At 47.7% G+C, this 17,304-nt stretch overlaps 1 protein-coding gene across 16 annotated transcripts in view; it reads left to right on the forward strand.

Moving 5' to 3' along the window:
- si:ch211-285f17.1 (sickle tail protein homolog) overlaps positions 1-17,304 on the forward strand; it is a 114,436-nt gene that overhangs the window by 92,042 nt on the left and 5,090 nt on the right. For 12 of the 16 annotated variants that reach the window (XM_056433501.1, XM_056433500.1, XM_056433495.1 and 9 more), the window contains 12 exons: positions 1,115-1,219; positions 1,713-1,765; positions 9,402-9,541; positions 9,659-9,834; positions 11,769-11,899; positions 12,390-12,537; positions 13,241-13,721; positions 13,932-14,130; positions 14,257-14,543; positions 15,305-15,460; positions 15,769-15,891; positions 17,188-17,268. In XM_056433501.1, coding sequence (XP_056289476.1) covers positions 1,115-1,219; positions 1,713-1,765; positions 9,402-9,541; positions 9,659-9,834; positions 11,769-11,899; positions 12,390-12,537; positions 13,241-13,721; positions 13,932-14,130; positions 14,257-14,543; positions 15,305-15,460; positions 15,769-15,891; positions 17,188-17,268 — 2,080 coding nt within the window. The remainder of the gene's footprint in view (positions 1-1,114; positions 1,220-1,712; positions 1,766-9,401; positions 9,542-9,658; positions 9,835-11,768; positions 11,900-12,389; positions 12,538-13,240; positions 13,722-13,931; positions 14,131-14,256; positions 14,544-15,304; positions 15,461-15,768; positions 15,892-17,187; positions 17,269-17,304) is intronic. The other 4 variants (XM_056433510.1, XM_056433511.1, XM_056433496.1 and 1 more) reach the window with 3 other exon arrangements.

Here is a 17,304-nt window from a genome sequence, read left to right on the forward strand (position 1 = left end):
ACGGTGTTGATCATTAAAAGAGTGTGTAGCTACCATAGTATCTGGAGACGCCACGAATCTACTGTATATTTTTCTGTCACTCTGTGACTATTGTTTTATCAACAAACCCTCTGCAGAGTCTATTCAGTCTGGATAATCCAGCAGGCATGTTGGTACCTGGATTAGGTTTATCCACTCTTGAGAGCACATAAACAATGAAAAGAGGGTGCTTAACCACTTTGCCAGGCAAACGTGGTTTCACTAAAGGGGAGGTGGCCGAGGCCATGCGCTTACCTAGGAGAACCAACAAAAACATTGAACAGGTTGAATAAGTATTTAAATGGCCCAATCATTCAGACAGATCAGACTGGACCACCTGGGAAGTCCACAACTCCCATTAGAAATGCTGTGGGAAACTGGGAAACGAGTGTTGGAATTTGAATGTTAAAGTACGGTACTTAACTTTCAAAATAAACATAGTCCAGACACTCAGCGCTAGATAGCTGTCATAGAATGTATTCATGTGAAATATGCTGTGTGACACTGAGGTTGGGCATTGCTGTGTTCACTTATACCTTGTGTGTCTGTCTATTGTCTATTGTACAGCTACAACCACCCAGTAGCCTCAGCCAGCCCCGTACCATTTTCTCAAGATAAATGATGACATTTAAAAACAAAAGTTATTCTCTTTTCCAACCTCTTGGTTTACCAAACAAATTCAGTGTACGGTCCGTTATTCATCCCTCTGGTGTTTGGCGTTATTATGAGTGTGTTTTTTTCTTCAGAAATGGTCATGGCCATCACGTGGTGACACACTCTTGTTTTTTTGTTTTTGTTTTTTATGTGACTTGAACATCTGAACTTCAGGGTACTTTTTCTTGTCTTGAGTCTTCGCTCTTGTTTATTCCGTTCAGACTCTTTTTGTGAAAATAGTCAAGTGGAGTCATTCTGAAACTATGTGTTGACCAGAGTCAATATGTACTCGGGGCATAATTCCAGAATGATGGTCAGGAAACATTTGCTTCTTCTGTCACAGCCCTCCCGTTTTCATGCTGAGCTCATATTTGCTCGAGTGGCAGCTGTAATGTCCAGTAGGCCTCAGTGTTGAAAGTAGAATTTTCTGATGTTTCTGCAGAGTGCGAATGAAGGCTATGGAGCAACAGATTGCCAGCTTGACTGGTCTTGTTCAGCATGCACTTTTAAAGGAGCCAAACACTAGTGGCACCACGGAGCTACTAAGGTAAGCAATCACAGTCAAGGGAAATGGAGTTTCAAATGAAGAGCCTGCCTATCCAGCCAGCGTGGGAAAGATAAAGTGTCCTCTCCCTAAAGGCCATATCAAACACTCAAATAGCATCTGGTGAAGGGGAAATAAGCTTGACTTTGAATCTGATATTGGAGTCATTTGCTCTCTAAATAAATGGCCAATATCTAAGGTTTATGTGGCTGCATTTCAACTCTTTGCATTTCAATCTTCTCCGTGGACCCCCTGTGTGCTTGTCAGTTAATCTGAAAGGTGTGTGATTGCTGTGGATTCTTTGTCATTATGCTATGTTGAACTGGTAACATCATTAACATCATTTTAACCTCTCTGATTTGTCAGTCTTTTCCCATCATACTTTGTTGTATTGCATTGGTTCTTACTAATACAAACCTATAAATCTTAAGTGCCACAAATACAGTTTTTTTGGCAACCAAAATCCTGCTCTTATGATTTCTTTCTCCGGCTGTAGTGAGAGAACATCATCGAAGACATCCTCTCCAGCCCACAGTGCACATAGCTCAGGTTAGTATCATTGTCATTCTGTGCTATTTCATTCATTTTATTTCCCTCTAAAGAGTTCTGGTACCATAATGTCTCGTGCAGACAAGCCCACACATCAGTGTCAGTCAACAGTCTGCAATCAGCAGCACTGGAGGGAGGGGAAACACAGTCGGGCATCTTAGCTTTGTCATCGGTTCGTATTTCCCGAGAATCCTTTGCTCCGTTCGGTACATCCAGTTTAACAGGAGCTAAGAGGCGAGAGCCAGCAGAGCGGAGCTCACACAAGCTCAACGCACTACTTAAAACTATATACTATTACTCCTCTAGCCTGCCAGGACGATTCCTCGCGTCAGTCTCGGCCCTGTGGCCAGATCTGGGATGGATGTAAAAGATCTGCAAGCTCACCAGTGGCGTATGCGTCTTGAGAGCTAATCTCAAGTCTCGTGACACATTCCGTACGGAGCTCCTGGAGAGATTTACTTGTCATGTTGTTGCTTGAGCGATTCTCCAAAGTGTCAGAAAAGTTCCTGCGTGGGCTTTTGATCTCGCCAGACATCAAACATGGGAAATCAGTGGCACTTTATTTTGCTTTTGCGCAACTGCTTCTTTGTTGTCACAACACAGCCCCGCACTTCTTTTGATTGACGCTGTGTCCCCGAGGCCCAAAACACCGCCAGCATGTGGATATTGTAACCTTTACTTCAGGTCGAGAGCTGTCAGGTAGCATGTGAGAAATATGTTGTGAATAGAGTTTTAAGGATTAGGAAAGACAAAAGCTAGTTCTTCTACTGGGTGAGTTTCAGTCTCGAGGGAGCTTAGAGTGCACTCTGAACATTGCGTGACCTGTTGTGTAACTCACAGGTAGGGACACTACTTTCTTTAATGGACCTCATGTTTCTGACGTGAAAGGATTGGTTCTTCCAAATTCAACAACCCCGTGTTATCCTTTACCTTAACTTGTAACGACTCGTGTGTAGACCCAAATGCACCCTCGACTCCAGGGATCCTTCGAATTTATATTCCACACTCTGGAAACGGCAGGCAGAGTATCAACAGGACGAAGGGCTGGTAGGTTCTCGGGGAGTTGGACTAGCGGGTTAACCAGGGACAGTCCGGGTCGGCGACAGGACAGAGTATCAACAGGACGACGGGCTGGTAGGTTCACGGGGAGTCGGACTACCAGGGACAGGCAGGGTCGGCAACAGGAAATCCGTCTAGAAACAAGTGCTGGAGAGTCTGGCATAGAAAAGGAAGAACAATCTGGCAAGGTGTGTGAGGCAGGAGACTATATAGGGATTTGATTAGTGATCAAAGACAGGTGTATGAACAGGTGAAGGAAGTCAGACTGACGAGGTGGGAGTGACTGAACCACAGTGAGGAGCTGAACTGTGACAACAGGTGTGTGAACAGGTGAAGAAAGTTATGGTGTGTTCACACCAGACGCGTCGAAATTTCGACGCGCGTCGAGATTACATGCAAAGTCAATGCACAGCTGCGTAGAAGCTGCGTATTTTCCAGCGAGCAGCGAGTCAGACGCGTTTGAAGCAGCACGAACAGAGGGTTTGCCGCGGGGCGAACAGACGCAGCTCGACGACGCGCGAGTTGAAATTTCCCAACTCCGGCAGCAAAAACGCGTGAGTCATAGTTGCGTCAGTCAATCAGCGTTGAGCAGCTCCGCTCGTCATCGTCCTGCCGGTTTAGAAAGTGGAGGAAAAGATTATTGTCGCCGTCTGTGGGCACCCTGAACTTTATGACACGACTCTTTTTACTTACCGAAACCGTAGCTATAAAGCTGAAGCGTGGAAGAAGGTCGGAGAAGCTATTTGTTGTACTTTACTATGAACCAACCGCCGGCATATGTGTTTCATGGCAGAGGAGATCTGCCGCCGGAGGTGGAAAAGTCTCAGAGACACGTATCAAAGAGAGAAGAAGAGAGAGCAGCGAGAAGCGCAGTGGGAGTGCAGCTCAGTCCACTAAAAAGTGGAAGTACTCTGCGGTCGCGACGCGTCTGGTCTGAACACACTTTTTTTCGACGCGCGTCGAGACTGCTGCGTCAGACGCGTCGAGAATTTTTTCGCCGCGTCCGGTGTGAACGCACCATTAGACTGACGACGGGGAGTGAGGAGGGTGTGGAGCTGAAACTGTGACAGAACCCCCCCTCTAAGGGTCGGATCCCAGACGACCCAAAACAAGAAAGAAAAACAAAACAAAAAATCTTCGGCCTCCTAGGGTGGGTGGCGGGGGCCTGGAGGAGGGAATTTGCGGCACGACAGGAACAGTCCAGGGGTTAATACTCATCCGACCTCCCCATCCTCTCCTCCCTGACGGGTGAGTTGTCGTGATCGGAAGACGACTCCTCCTCATCCTCTTCAACATCTGACTCCGTCGATGACCGAGAGGGAACAGGGTTTGGCTGTGTAGCCACTGTGGCCACAGGACCCTTGGCGGGCTGGTCAGGGTGGCTGCGGTGAAACTCCCTGATGAGAGGGGATCCAGAATGTGTCGCGCCGAACCCAGGATCTCTCCTCTGGACCATAACCCTCCCAGTCAACCAGGTATTGTAGCCTCTCCCACGCGGCGGGAGCAGTAGGCGGCGAACAGTGTAAGTCAAACCTCCATCGATGAACCGTGGTGGTGGAGGACGCTGGACAGCAGGAACCAGTGGGGACTCCCGAACCGGCTTCACCCTGGAGACGTGGAACGATGGATGGACCCGCAAGGCCCGGGGCAGTTTGAGCCTCACCACTGCAGGATTGATGACCTTCAGGATCTCGAACGGTCCAATGAACCTGGGTCCCAACTTCTTACATTCTACCCGCAAGGGAAGGTCTCGGGTCGAAAGCCATACCCTCTGGCCAGCCTGGTAACTGGGGGCTTCAGAGCGGCGCCGGTTGGCTGCCGCGGAATAACAGTTGACCAAGCGAAGAAGCGCAGCTCTGGCCTCAGCCCAGGTACGGTGGCAGCGGCGGACAAAAGCCTAGACCGAGGGGCAGGAAACCTCCTTCTCCAGGGCAGGAAACAGTGGAGGCTGGAACCCGTAGGCACACTGGAACAGGGACATCCCAGTGGCAGAGCTGGTCAGGGAGTTGTGGGCATACTCCACCCACAAGAGTTGCTGGGACCAAGACGCCGGATGCTCGGAGACCAAGCACCTTAGAGCCGTCTCCATCTCCTGGTTATTGCGCTCCGTCTGGCCGTTAGACTGTGGGTGGAATCCCGATGACAGGCTTGCAGTGGCCCCGATAAGCGTGCAGAACTCCCTCCAGAAGACTGACGTAAACTGAGTTCCCCGGTCAGAGACCACGTCCGTGGGAAAACCATGAAACCGGAAGACATGCAGCAGGACCAGCTCAGCATTCTCCTTGGCCGAGGGGAGTTTGGGCAAGGGCACGAAGTGAGCCATCTTACTGAAGCAATCTACCACTGTCAGGATGGTGGCATGTTTATTGGACAGCGGGAGACCGGTAACAAAGTCCAAGGAGATGTGCGACCAGGGCCGATGGGGCACAGACAGAGGTTGCAGAAGACCCGCAGGAGCCTGGTGAGATGGTTTATGCTGGTTGCAGACAGGGCAGGCGTTGATGAACTCCCGGGTGTCTCTCTCCAGAGTAGACCACCAGAATCTCTGCAGCAAGACATCCCTCGTACGCTGGCTCCCGGGGTGGCAGGTGAGTCTAGAGTTATGGGCCCACTGGAGGACATCAGACCTCAAGGTCTGAGGGACAAACAGGCGATCAGGAGGACAGGAGCTAGGACCGGCCTGGTCCTCCAGGGCGGCCTTGACTCTCCTCTATCTCCCAGGTGATCGAGGCAACCAAGACGGGGGCAGGAAGGATAGTATCCTTGCAAGGGGTGGAATCCCCCTTGTCCCCAAACTGGCGGGACAGGGCGTCAGGCTTGACGTTGCGGGTACCGGGCCTGTAACAGAGAGAAAAGTTGAATCGGGTGAAAAACAGAGACCATCTGGCTTGCCGAGAGTTCAGTCTCTTGGCGGACTGAATGTACTCCAGGTTCTTGTGGTCGGTCCAACACAAAAAGGGCATACTGGTCCCCTCCAGCCAGTGGCGCCACTCCTCAAGGGCCAGCTTCACAGCAAGCAGCTCCCGGTTACCCACATCGTAGTTTCTTTCAGCAGGTGCGAGCCGCCTAGAAAAGAAGGCACAGGGATGGAGCTTCTGGTCACTAGCAGCCCGCTGAGATAGGATGGCCCCCACCCCCACCTCGGAGGCGTCCACCTCCACAACAAACTGTCTCTCTGGGTCAGGAACTTGGAGGATGGGGGCAGAAGTAAACCGGGCCTTAAGGTTCTGGAAGGCCTCCTCAGCCGAGGATGACCACTGGAAACTGCACCTTGGATGAGGTCAGGGCTGTGAGTGGGGCTGCTACGGTGCTATAGCCATGGATAAACCTCCTGTAGAAGTTCGCGAATCCCAGGAAACGTTGCAGCTGTTTACGTGAGTCAGGAATGGGCCAGGACGTAACAGCTAACACCTTGGCAGGATCCATGTCCACGATCCCCTGTCCCACGATGTACCCCAGGAAGGAGACTGAAGAGACGTGGAATTCGCACTTCTCTGCCTCAACAAACAGGGCATTCTTCAGGAGGCGTTGGAGGACTGCTTGAACATGGTGAACGTGCTCCTCTCGGGACTTAGAGAAAATAAGAATGTCGTCTAGGTAGACAAACACCTGCTTATTCAACATGTCTCTTAGCACATCATTCACTAGGGCCTGGAAAACGGCCGGGGCATTGGTGAGACCAAAGGGCATAACCAGGTATTCGTAATGTCCGGTGGGGGTGTTGAAAGCTGTCTTCCACTCATCACCCTCTCGGATCCGGACCAGGTGATAGGCGTTACGCAGGTCTAGCTTGGTGAATATGGTAGCCCCTCGCAGCAACTCGAAGGCAGAAGAGATGAGTGGAAGTGGGTAGCGGTTTTTAATGGTAATGTCGTTGAGGCCCCTGTAGTCAATGCAAGGCCTCAGTGACTTGTCCTTCTTTCCTACGAAGAAGAACCCCGCACCTGCAGGAGAAGAGGAGGGACGGATGATCCCAGTAGCCAGAGAGGAATTAATGTAAGCCTCCATGGCCTCCCTCTCAGGAGCAGATAAGGAATACAGGCCACCCCTGGGTGGAGTGGTACCCGGTTGCAGGTTAATGGCGCAGTCGTAGGGTCGATGTGGAGGCAGAGATGAGGCCTTGACCTTACTGAATACCTCCCGATAGTCATGGTATTCAGTAGACACCCCCGACAGGTCCAAAGCCGAGCTGGGGCCGGCTGACTGCCGAGGTGCAGCACCCTGTTTCAGGCAAATCAGGTGACAGGATGAACTCCATCCCAGGATGGCTCCTGTGGCCCAGTCAATGTGGGGGTTATGGCGGCGGAGCCAGGGGTACCCCAGAATTAATGGATGCTGTGGTGACCGCAGGATAAGAAACCGGATGGTCTCATGGTGGTTACCAGACAGGAGCATCCAGACTGGCATGGTCTGGTGAGTCACTGTCCCCAGTAGGTGGCCATCCAGGGCGTTGGCAGGAACAGGGCATGGCAGAAGTACCCGCTCGATACCCAGCTGGCGAGCTAGGTTCTCGTCAAGGAAGTTGTCGTCAGCGCCGGAGTCAATGAGCATGGACAGGGTATGGGATCCGTCTGCGAGCAGAAGCTGAACATGGCACAGGGGTCTTTGATGGGAAGAGAGTCTTGTGGTTCGGCTCAACAGTACCTCCCCTACTTCCATGGGTTCAACCTCCCCTGGCTCCAACCCTGAGGTGCTGGTAGCTGCTGGCGGGCGTTGAAGCCAGGTGGAGGGGCGGCGATCTGTCTCCCACTTACGTCGCTCTTGTCGGGATGCGTCTGTCCACTCGAGAAGTCAGTTCCACTAAGCCATCCAGGTCGGCAGATAAGTCGAAAGAAATCAGTTCGTCCTTAATGTATTCAGCTAATCCAGCCAAGAACACCTCGCACTGTGCTGCCGAGTTCCAGTCGCTCAGACGTGCTCTTGTGCGAAACTCAAGAGCATAATCCACCACTGTCCGGTCTCCCTGACGCAGTTCCACCAGTCCCCCGGTGGGATCCGGGCCCTTGGAGACCGCCCCGAACACCTTGCGTAGCTCCGCCGAAAACCGCGGGAACGAAGAACAGGCTGGCGTGCGTCTCTCCCATTCAGCGGTACCCCACAAACGTGCCCTGCCGGACAGGTGATTTATGGTAAAGGCTACCTTAGCCTCCTACGAGGCAAACGTGTACGGCTGCAGGGAAAACAAGATGGAGCAGTTGGTGATGAACGGATTGCAGCCCTCAGGTTCTCCAGCATAGCGCTCTGGGGTTCCCACACGGGGTAGACAGCGGAAAGACAGGAGGCGTAGCTGAGGCAACCTGCTGGGTCAGGACAGTAGTGAGCTGTTGCACCTGAGCTGTCAATGCCGACATAGCCCGCTGATGGGCTGCTGCCAACTGACGCCCCTCAGCGGCGAAGCTGGCCATCTGCGCCTCGTGCTGCTGTAGAGCCCCCTCGATCCTCTCGAATCGGCTCGCCGGTGCAGGAGTCTGTGCTGGGTCCATGACTGGCCAGATTGTAATGTAACGACTCGTGTGTAGACCCAAATGCACCCTCGACTCCAGGGATCCTTCGAACTTATATTCCACACTCTGGAAACGGCAGGCAGAGTATCAACAGGACGAAGGGCTGGTAGGTTCTCGGGGAGTTGGACTAGCGGGTTAACCAGGGACAGGCAGGGTCGGCGACAGGAAATCCATCGAGAAACAAGTGCTGGAGAGTCTGGCATAGAAAAGGAAGAACAATCTGGCAAGGTGTGTGTGTGTGTGTGAGGCAGGAGACTATATAGGGATTTGATTAGTGATCAAAGACAGGTGTGTGAACAGGTGAAGGAAGTCAGACTGACGAGGTGGGAGTGACTGAACCACAGAATGAGGAGCTGAACTGTGACAACAGGTGTGTGAACAGGTGAAGAGAGTTAAACTGACGACGGGGAGTGAGGAGGGTGTGGAGCTGAAACTGTGACAGAACTGTTACCTTGCCAAGCACACACTTTTGCTTTTATTTTCTCACGCTTTCAGATATTACTCAGGCTTTAAAAGCCAACACAATGGAGGTGAATGGGCTTTTTATTTGTTATGCTCACAGTATGAACATTTCATTTAAACCACCCTCTAATGTTTAAGTCTGCAATTTAACCCACTCCAAGGAAACATGTATTAGATATATTTATTAACTGATATTAAATGGACTCAGTTCTCCTTCAGATGACCCCCATTTGTTTTTAGATCAAAATAATAAAGAAAAAATCTATTATTATTGTTTTTTAGGACTATTTAGGGACGCTCAGCCAAACCACAAACATTACTTTCCTTAGTTTCCATGGTTTCAACCTCTTCTTCACCTCTAGCGTTGACTGAAATGTCGAAAGTCAGACCAGTGTGCTGCCAGGGAAAATGTGTTTGTACAATTTAACCAATCATTTGTTGAGTGAAGTTAGAAAATGGGAGAGTGGGAGAGTTGGGTCTATTCTCTCTCCCTCTCTCAGGGAAGAACTACAATTTTATTTTATTTGCCTATTTAATAGTTGCATGTGTAATTTCTACTGTATTATTTGTTTTTCAAGGAACAAGCTCTAACTTGTTCCCCTCCCACGCAGGTGGTTCTCCAGTCTTGGCTCCCAAGAGCAGCGCAGCTCCTTTAGACAAGAGTCCAGTTCCTCTCAAAGTCAACCTCCTGCAGTTCAGGAAGAATGTTTCTGACCTCAGGATGCAACTCCATCAGATGAGACAGCAGCAGGTGAGACCCCTTTTTAATTCATTTCGAGTGTGTCCGTATCCACTGAGGCTTGGAATGAAGTCGTCTGCTAGTTCAGGTGCTCTGACATCCTCCTTCCCACTGTGTGCACCCCCTCAGGTCCAGAACCAAGAGGCTTTACGAGTCCAGCTGAAGCGTGCTGAGCAGGAAATCAGTGTTAAACTTGCCGAGGCCATGCGTGGCCTGGAGGACCCTGTGCAGAGACAGAGAGCTCTGGTAGAGGAGGACAGGCACAAGTACTTGGGTCTGGAGGAGCGTGTCCTCACACAAATCGGGTAAGGCTGCTCAACATTCACTGATTCTCTTGCATGACAGATGCTGGGCTTTATATCGTCTAATATGGACAGATATGATTGTTTGCATTCTTTACTGAATGTGTATTGTTCGTGATGATTACTAGTACATACCCATGTGACTCCAGTCAATGTTATTTCATTTATAGGAAATCACCAAAAGACTTCTTCTTTTTTTATCAGCTTAACTGTGCTATTCATACCTAAACTCTTTGACAAGCCAACGCCCTCCAAATTACAGCTCACACAGGTTTATACAGGCCAGCAGTGCCTCTCTCAGAGACAGCAGACTAGAACAATGGACCCAACTGTGGAGGACCTGCTCTGCTTCTATTCTAGTTCACTTGCCAACAGGGAGCAGTCAGTGAATGTTTTTTCGTTGGATGTTCACAGGCAAGGTCACACAGTGTTGTCTTGCGACACAGTAGTGAACACGTGCTCCAATGAATACAATGTTAGCAGCTCATGGAGACGGAGAACCGAACAGGCGGAAGTCAGTTGATGAAGCTCTCTGTTACTCTTGGTATGCAGCCGGTTGAGACTCAGCGAAACACAACTGCTGGCTCCTTAAATATGGTAATTAGGATTGGAAAGGTAGAGAGTGTGGTGTGAAAACCACTGCCCTCTCAAGAGCACAGCTACATCTAACATGCCCTATGCGGTCACATTTTATAACATGTTATAGCTCTGTGACAACAGAGAGCCTCAGTACTTTAAATAATGAAACGGATACCACTAGTTTGTCATCCAAGGACAGGAATAGTTGAAAAGCAAGGAAACAAATTAGATGTAGATATGACGGTTTGTCATCTTAAGATGACAGTACTGATGCTGGTGACAGGGGAAAAAGTGCAGAGCATTTATTCATGTTTGGGATTCCTTACGCACAGTTTAAGTTATGGTGTTCATCTAGAGCATATGAAAAGAACATTTCTTTGAGCAATGGCTGTCTTCGGTACTTCATATCTCGAGGATATTTGAAGGCCGCACCCTTTACTCTGACTCACAGAAATATACATTATGGAGACGTAGTGTATCTGTTTTTGTCTGTGGGAGGCTAAAAAATACAATCTGTTAAATTGTGTCCTCAGCTGGTATTTCCCATCCTCATTCCCAATACCAGTAGGCCTTGGCATAGCAGGGCTTTTAACACACTGTCTCCATATTACCTTTCCCACTCCCTTCAGGGAGGTTCTACGAAGGAGTGTTTCTCAGGGGTACCGGGCCACAATGAAACACAATGTTAGTCCCTCTCATGCAATACAACACTGCACACAATGTTATCTTTCAGCACATTTCCCTGCAGAGTAGCCATATTTTCTCACTCGCCGGCTCTGTTGTGAAGCAGCGTACTGTGTTTTCCATGTGAGGAAGTGCTCTTATACAAATAAGCTCTCATTCAGTGTGTAAACACGTGTGGTTGTGGGATGACATCCAATCCAAGCAATCTAATGGAGACAGGAAAATGAAGTGCTGAGTGCAATTTTTTTCATGTCAATTTTATTCTTTGCCATATGTTCTAGTTTATTTGTATTGTTATGAACCATGTCCCAAAGTCAGCGCTCACCTTTGTTCAATCAGTATTGATGGATGTTGGCTTCAAGATAAATGATTGTGTCCTGCCCCCTGGTGTTAGTAAAGAATACATGCAATGTTATTAGTAGTGTGATAAAACATTCTCTTCATCAAAATGGAGATAGTTATCAGTATAACAGAAACAAAAAGAGTCCCTGAAGGGAAACCAAATATATACATTAAGACATATAATCAAGAGTTTCCATTAATTGTTCATCTCTGCCGTTATGCTGCATGTGCTTAAAAGATCACTACTCTATTTCCTGACAAATTGTCGTACAAAAACAAATAAACTCTAAATTGTTTGTGCACCCCTCCCCCCCCCCCCCCCCCCCCTGCAGTGAGCTGGAGCAGTATGTCGGCTCCCTGCAGAAAGACTCAGCAGTGACACACAGAGGAGTGACTCTGAAGGACGTGGAGGAGGGAGCACTGACTCTGAGAAAGGTGGGAGAGTCTCTGGCAGGGCTCAAAGGTAAGACAACAAATCATATTCTCACTACAATGGTGCTATATGATGGAAATAAGCTTTTTGGATTTTTTCCCCCGAAAATAATGTATATCATGATGTCCAATGTACACACATATACAGTGAAATAGTTACACTGATGTTCAAAGTTTTAAAGTGTGTTCCACTATTATGGACCAGGTTATAGATTTTCCTGAATGATTCTTTTGGACAATACATTTGGAGAAGAGATAGATCATATATCCCCATAATTAAATTTTGCTGCACTGTGTGTAATTATTTGCCCAGCCCGATTAGTCATGTAGTTCACTGCTGTTGTGATGGATGTTCCTTCCTCCCTTTAAGACGTAGTTATGTGCAATAAAAAGTACATTATCCTCTCATAGGCTATGTCATTATGTCATTTTTCAATAAAGGTATTTCTGAACAACTTTTTTTCCAATGTAGTCATGTAGAATGTAAAACATGAACGCTGTTTCTGTGCGTGTTTTCTTAGGAGAATTCCCATCACTACAAACAAGAATGCGGTCTGTGCTCAGGGTGGAAGTGGAAGCGGTCAAGTTTTTGAAGGAGGAGCCTCATAAACTGGACAGCATGCTGAAAAGGGTCAAGAGCCTGACCGACACACTCAGCAGTATGAGAAGGTAGATGAAGAAGAGAAGAAGAAGAAGTGTCAGTGGCGATAAAGTAGGGATCAGGAGGAGAGGTGCTCGAGTATGAGGGCCGAGAGTGAGAGAGGGAAGATGAGAACAGAAAGCACTCACAGGTTTCTATGATGTGTGAGATTGTACTATTTGATAATGCTGACAAACCGGCCCTCATCCCATCAAAGAGGTCATTCGCCGTAGACAGTGGAGTGTGGCGTCCAACTTGATAGACGTCCACCGCCTTCACTGAACCGATAAGTGACTTAATGTGGTGGGGACGACAGTGGCTCATTTCCATTTTAATATGTCACAGATACGAGGTTCACTCTCAACTTTTCTCAAAGTCTCCCTCCAAGAATCTATTGTCTTTTAAACAAAAACAGTCACAAAACCATATGGGCCAGCCACCACATTGCAGCATAGCTTTTAGTGGTGTCATGTCAGAATAATCAAAACGTTTTGTCAACTTTATTATCGGCTTTCATGTATTTTCAGTCTTGATGTGAAATTTTAAAAAGACCTTACGTAAAAAGCAAAAAAAATGCAAATGGATTTCTATCTATGGTATGTATTGTTTGATGGGTTTGGATTTAAGTGAGTGACCCAGTGTTGTAAGAATTAAAGTTTTTGAGTGCGCACATATTTGAAGATCAGTGTTTTCTCGATGGTTGATATCGTATTCTGTTTCCCTCCTCTGCAGATGTGCGACTGAGGGCCCTCAAAAAGGACCTGAGCCCTCTGCTAACGTGCCAGTGGACAACAGCTCTTCGGCAGCAGAAGCTCCCGCACCATCAGTCCAGCCTGGCTCCACATCAGCCCCGCCGGAGCCCCAGAGCTCCACCATCAAATCAGAGGTGATGCCTTCCTCTCCGGTGGTCATCCATCATGTCCAGAGCTCCCCGGTCCACATACAGCAGTCCCAGAAGTCTGCAGCCTTGACAGCTCAGCCCAGTCCACCGCTCTCCCCCAGCCCCTCTCACATCCCCAGTCCCACACTCGGCAAGAGTCAAGGCCCGGACTCTCCCAAAGGAGCAGCCTCCGATCCGCCAAGTCCTGCCCATCATAAGAAGACACAAGGGAACCCAGTGAATAATGGCAACGGCACCGTTCCCCAGGTTGTCGTCAAAGAGGAGCTCCAGAACAGTCAGGACAAGAACCAAAGCAGAGCTATGTCCATAAAGGTAGATTTCATCACCTTATAATTGTCATTTGTTTGATTGATTTGTATCCAACATTGTAAACTGGTGATTTTTCTTTCTTCTTATAAGCATCCTGTAAATTTTCAACTCAGTTCAAGCTATTGGCATTCACTTGATTAATAATCTCCTTCCTTAGATTCAGAGAACTTTTAAAGAACTCTGTCCCCCTCTTTTCCAATGTTCACCTTGCAGGCAGCAGAAAGGGAGTGGGAAGAGAGGAGGCAGAACATGGGTCATTATGATGGAAAAGAGTTTGAGAAGATCCTCCAGGAAGCCCAGGCCAACATGATGAAGGGCATTCCCAGTCTAGAGGTGGAAGAAAACCCATCACTGACACCTGATGCCACTGCAGAACAAGCAGCCATCCACAACCCTGTGGAGTCACCGACAGGTGCACATCTAACACCTTTAAGACACCGACATGGCCTCCACACGTTTGATATTGTATTGCTACATGAACACATGCTTAATATGTCACCTTATATAATTTCATCTCTGTTTATTTGTATGACCGAAGAGCCTCAGTCCGAGCCTCAGTCGGACAAACCAGCGAAGAAGGGTCCTGAGAAACTCCCAAAGCCTGTGATGGAGAAACCGTCAAAACCTGCACTGGAGAGACCCCCCAAGACCGCCACTAAGCCAGCCCCGCCTGACAGCTCTACTAAGCAGGGGTCTGAAAAGTCCAGCAAGTCGCCGCCACCACCTCCTCCAAGGAAGACTTACTCCAGCTCCAGCTCAGGCATGACCACCACGCGCTCCGGCGAAGTGGTCTTCACCGGCAGGAAAGAGTCCGTCTCGCCTCAGGTTAGTCCGATTTTTTTTTTTGTGAGTGATAAAAGGTGATGTATTTAACGTTCTAACTGTTTGCTATGTTAAGGTATAGGAGAGTGATGTCTACCTGAGCAGAACATTAAGTTGCTCTCCCTCTGTATGGTGGTAACCAAGGTTTTCAGTGCTTTGTTGACATGGTCGGGCCGTGTGAGCTTTTAGTGCATGTGAGTGCATGTGAGTGCATGTGAGTGCATGTGAGTGCATGTGAGTGCATGTGAGTGCATGTGAGTGCATGTGAGTGTTCCCCACTGGCTAGCTCATGGCTGACACTCTGCATTGCTCACATATGCCTCCGGGTACACCTGCTGTTCCGACTGACAGCATAAGTGAAAGTTTAACACCTCCGCCTCAGGTAAACACTGTCAGCTCTGGTATCACTTCAGCCAACATTTGCACTGGTAGTGCTCTTAGCACCGTTACCCATGAGCCATTGATAGGCAATCGGAATGCTCCCAATCTCAGATCTTGCACCTTTGTACAAATGACAGTTTGTAAAAAAAATACAATGCATTTGATGATTTACGTAAAATGACAGTCAAACAGTTTGTGAAGTGTGGTGGTTTTGTTTCCTTGCTGAGAGTTGAGTACGATTACCACTAAGTATGGAGCAAGAGCCAAGAGGTAGTTAGCTTAGCTTAGCATAGTATGAAGACTGGAGGAATAGGGGAAACGAATACACTGGCTGGTTAGAAGACTAATGACTCAATAAATGACCTTCTCATGAATTCTTACAGGAGGGTGAAGAGGACACTCCACCGCCCAGTCCCCAACCCAAGCCCATCAAGGTTCCGCCAGAGACCAAGCCAAAGCCAGCCACCCCTCCACCCGTCACTCTTGTTGATACCAGAGAAGAGGAGGATGAAGGGGAGAAGATCATGGCAGAGCTCCAGGTTAGAGGCACATGTGCACTCACACACATACATAATTCCCTCAACATGAACAAAACAATCAAGAGGTGTAAAGTCCTCTGGCTTTGGTTGATTTCTGCATCGCTGGAGTGGGTCTATCTCTTCTTCCCATGGTGGCTGTTTTTCTCAGAAGTGGCAAAGGATGAGCTCTCACAGCTGCCAAAAGAGTGAACTCCTTGATTTTGTCACATGCCGGGTTCAATAGCTGTGACAAAAGCGACGATACCCAGACTTCCTCCCGCCACAAAATCCTTGTTCCCATTTCCCCTTCACCTTTCTCCACTCTTCAGGTTTTCCAGAGGTGCACGGTTAAGGATGTAGGGGTGAAAAATGTGCGAGAACCAACCTCTCGAATTGAACCGCAAATCAGAGAACTAAGACCGGAGGCCTTATTGCCCCTCAAAGAGAAAAAGGTAAATTATACGTCGCTGTGCAGCTACCGACCTAACTGCCTGCCTCTGCCCACTGTCTGATGCAATCGATGGCTGTGTCCTTAACCCTTCTACGACTGCTGCACCCTTGCTTTGGCCCGAGAGAAACCTGTAACAACTGCCTCCAAAAAAAACTCCTTTTCCTTTTCGCCTCAGTTTCCTTCCCTCTTTTCATTCAGCTGGATCTCTCAGCTTAAATATATTTCAGGATTAAGTCTGCATAAAATGAAGCCTCTGAAAAGACGCCGTGTCTTTTGTGCGCCTGGACCAGACAATGATATGTTTTGCCATTGATTTAATTATCTCTTGTCAATAAAAAGACCTCGGCACTGTATTCTACAGGCAATTACATCGTCTTGTGTCTTTCTTTAATTACATGTCTTCATACAAATTAAACAGAACAAATAGTTCTTACAAATTTTTGACAATTAAGAGAACAAAGTAGTTAAAACTCACTTTGCAGACACATCTGTTTTTGCAGACTTGGTTCACTCGAGGTCAGTCCGGCCACTATGCATGCTGCTCTCCACCACTTGTACTTTTCTGAGGGATTACTTTTCTGTTTCTCTTTGTCTTTGCACAACTTCACTTCAGTTTGCTTTCCCGGCTTTACACCTATATAACCAGCACAACCCTGAAACTGTTCACATTAGGTTTAACAATATGCATATTTTATAAGCTTTGTCAATTGATGTGAGAAAGAGGACAGACATGTTCGAGGTCAACAAAATGTACTAGTGCACAGACAAAGTAAAACATTTGATTAAATAAAAGTATCAATTTAGAAGTATATGAGCAGATGGTAACTTACTAGTTACTGTAAATATTTAAACGTAAAAAGACAGGAAACAGGATGTATATAGGTTTGTAGGAAACATGTAAATACTTAAACTTAATTGCAGTATTATATACAGTGGAAGGACAACCAAAAGGAGAGAGGGTTTGGCTATCAAAATAAGCTGATTTGGCTTTTTGTAGTGGCTTGTAATATAAGCTTTCTAAACTATAATATTTGTTTAATTTTCCCAGCATGCATTTTGATGTATGGCATTTAGTATCAGAACAACATATACTTTTGATGTCACACAGAATGAGTATCAGTTTACATACTGTATATATTTTGCTGTTGCCTTGTAGAAGGTAACTGTCCAATGCAGTGTTAACACGTTAACACTGTCGATGCTCCTGCAATACTACTGTATGTTAATTCACACTAATCCCGCAGCAACCAAACACACCAGTTACACAGTAATATTATTCCCTCACACACTGTCCTAGCAGAGCTCTGAGCCCACTCGAGATGATAAAGATCCAGACACAGATGAAAATGGGAATACTACTGTGCGACAGAGCCAAGGGGTATGTATGACTTTCTATTATTCACATTACATTAAT

Source organism: Pseudoliparis swirei, chromosome 16 (assembly GCF_029220125.1).
Source record: "Pseudoliparis swirei isolate HS2019 ecotype Mariana Trench chromosome 16, NWPU_hadal_v1, whole genome shotgun sequence".
Taxonomy (NCBI): Eukaryota; Metazoa; Chordata; class Actinopteri; order Perciformes; family Liparidae; genus Pseudoliparis; species Pseudoliparis swirei.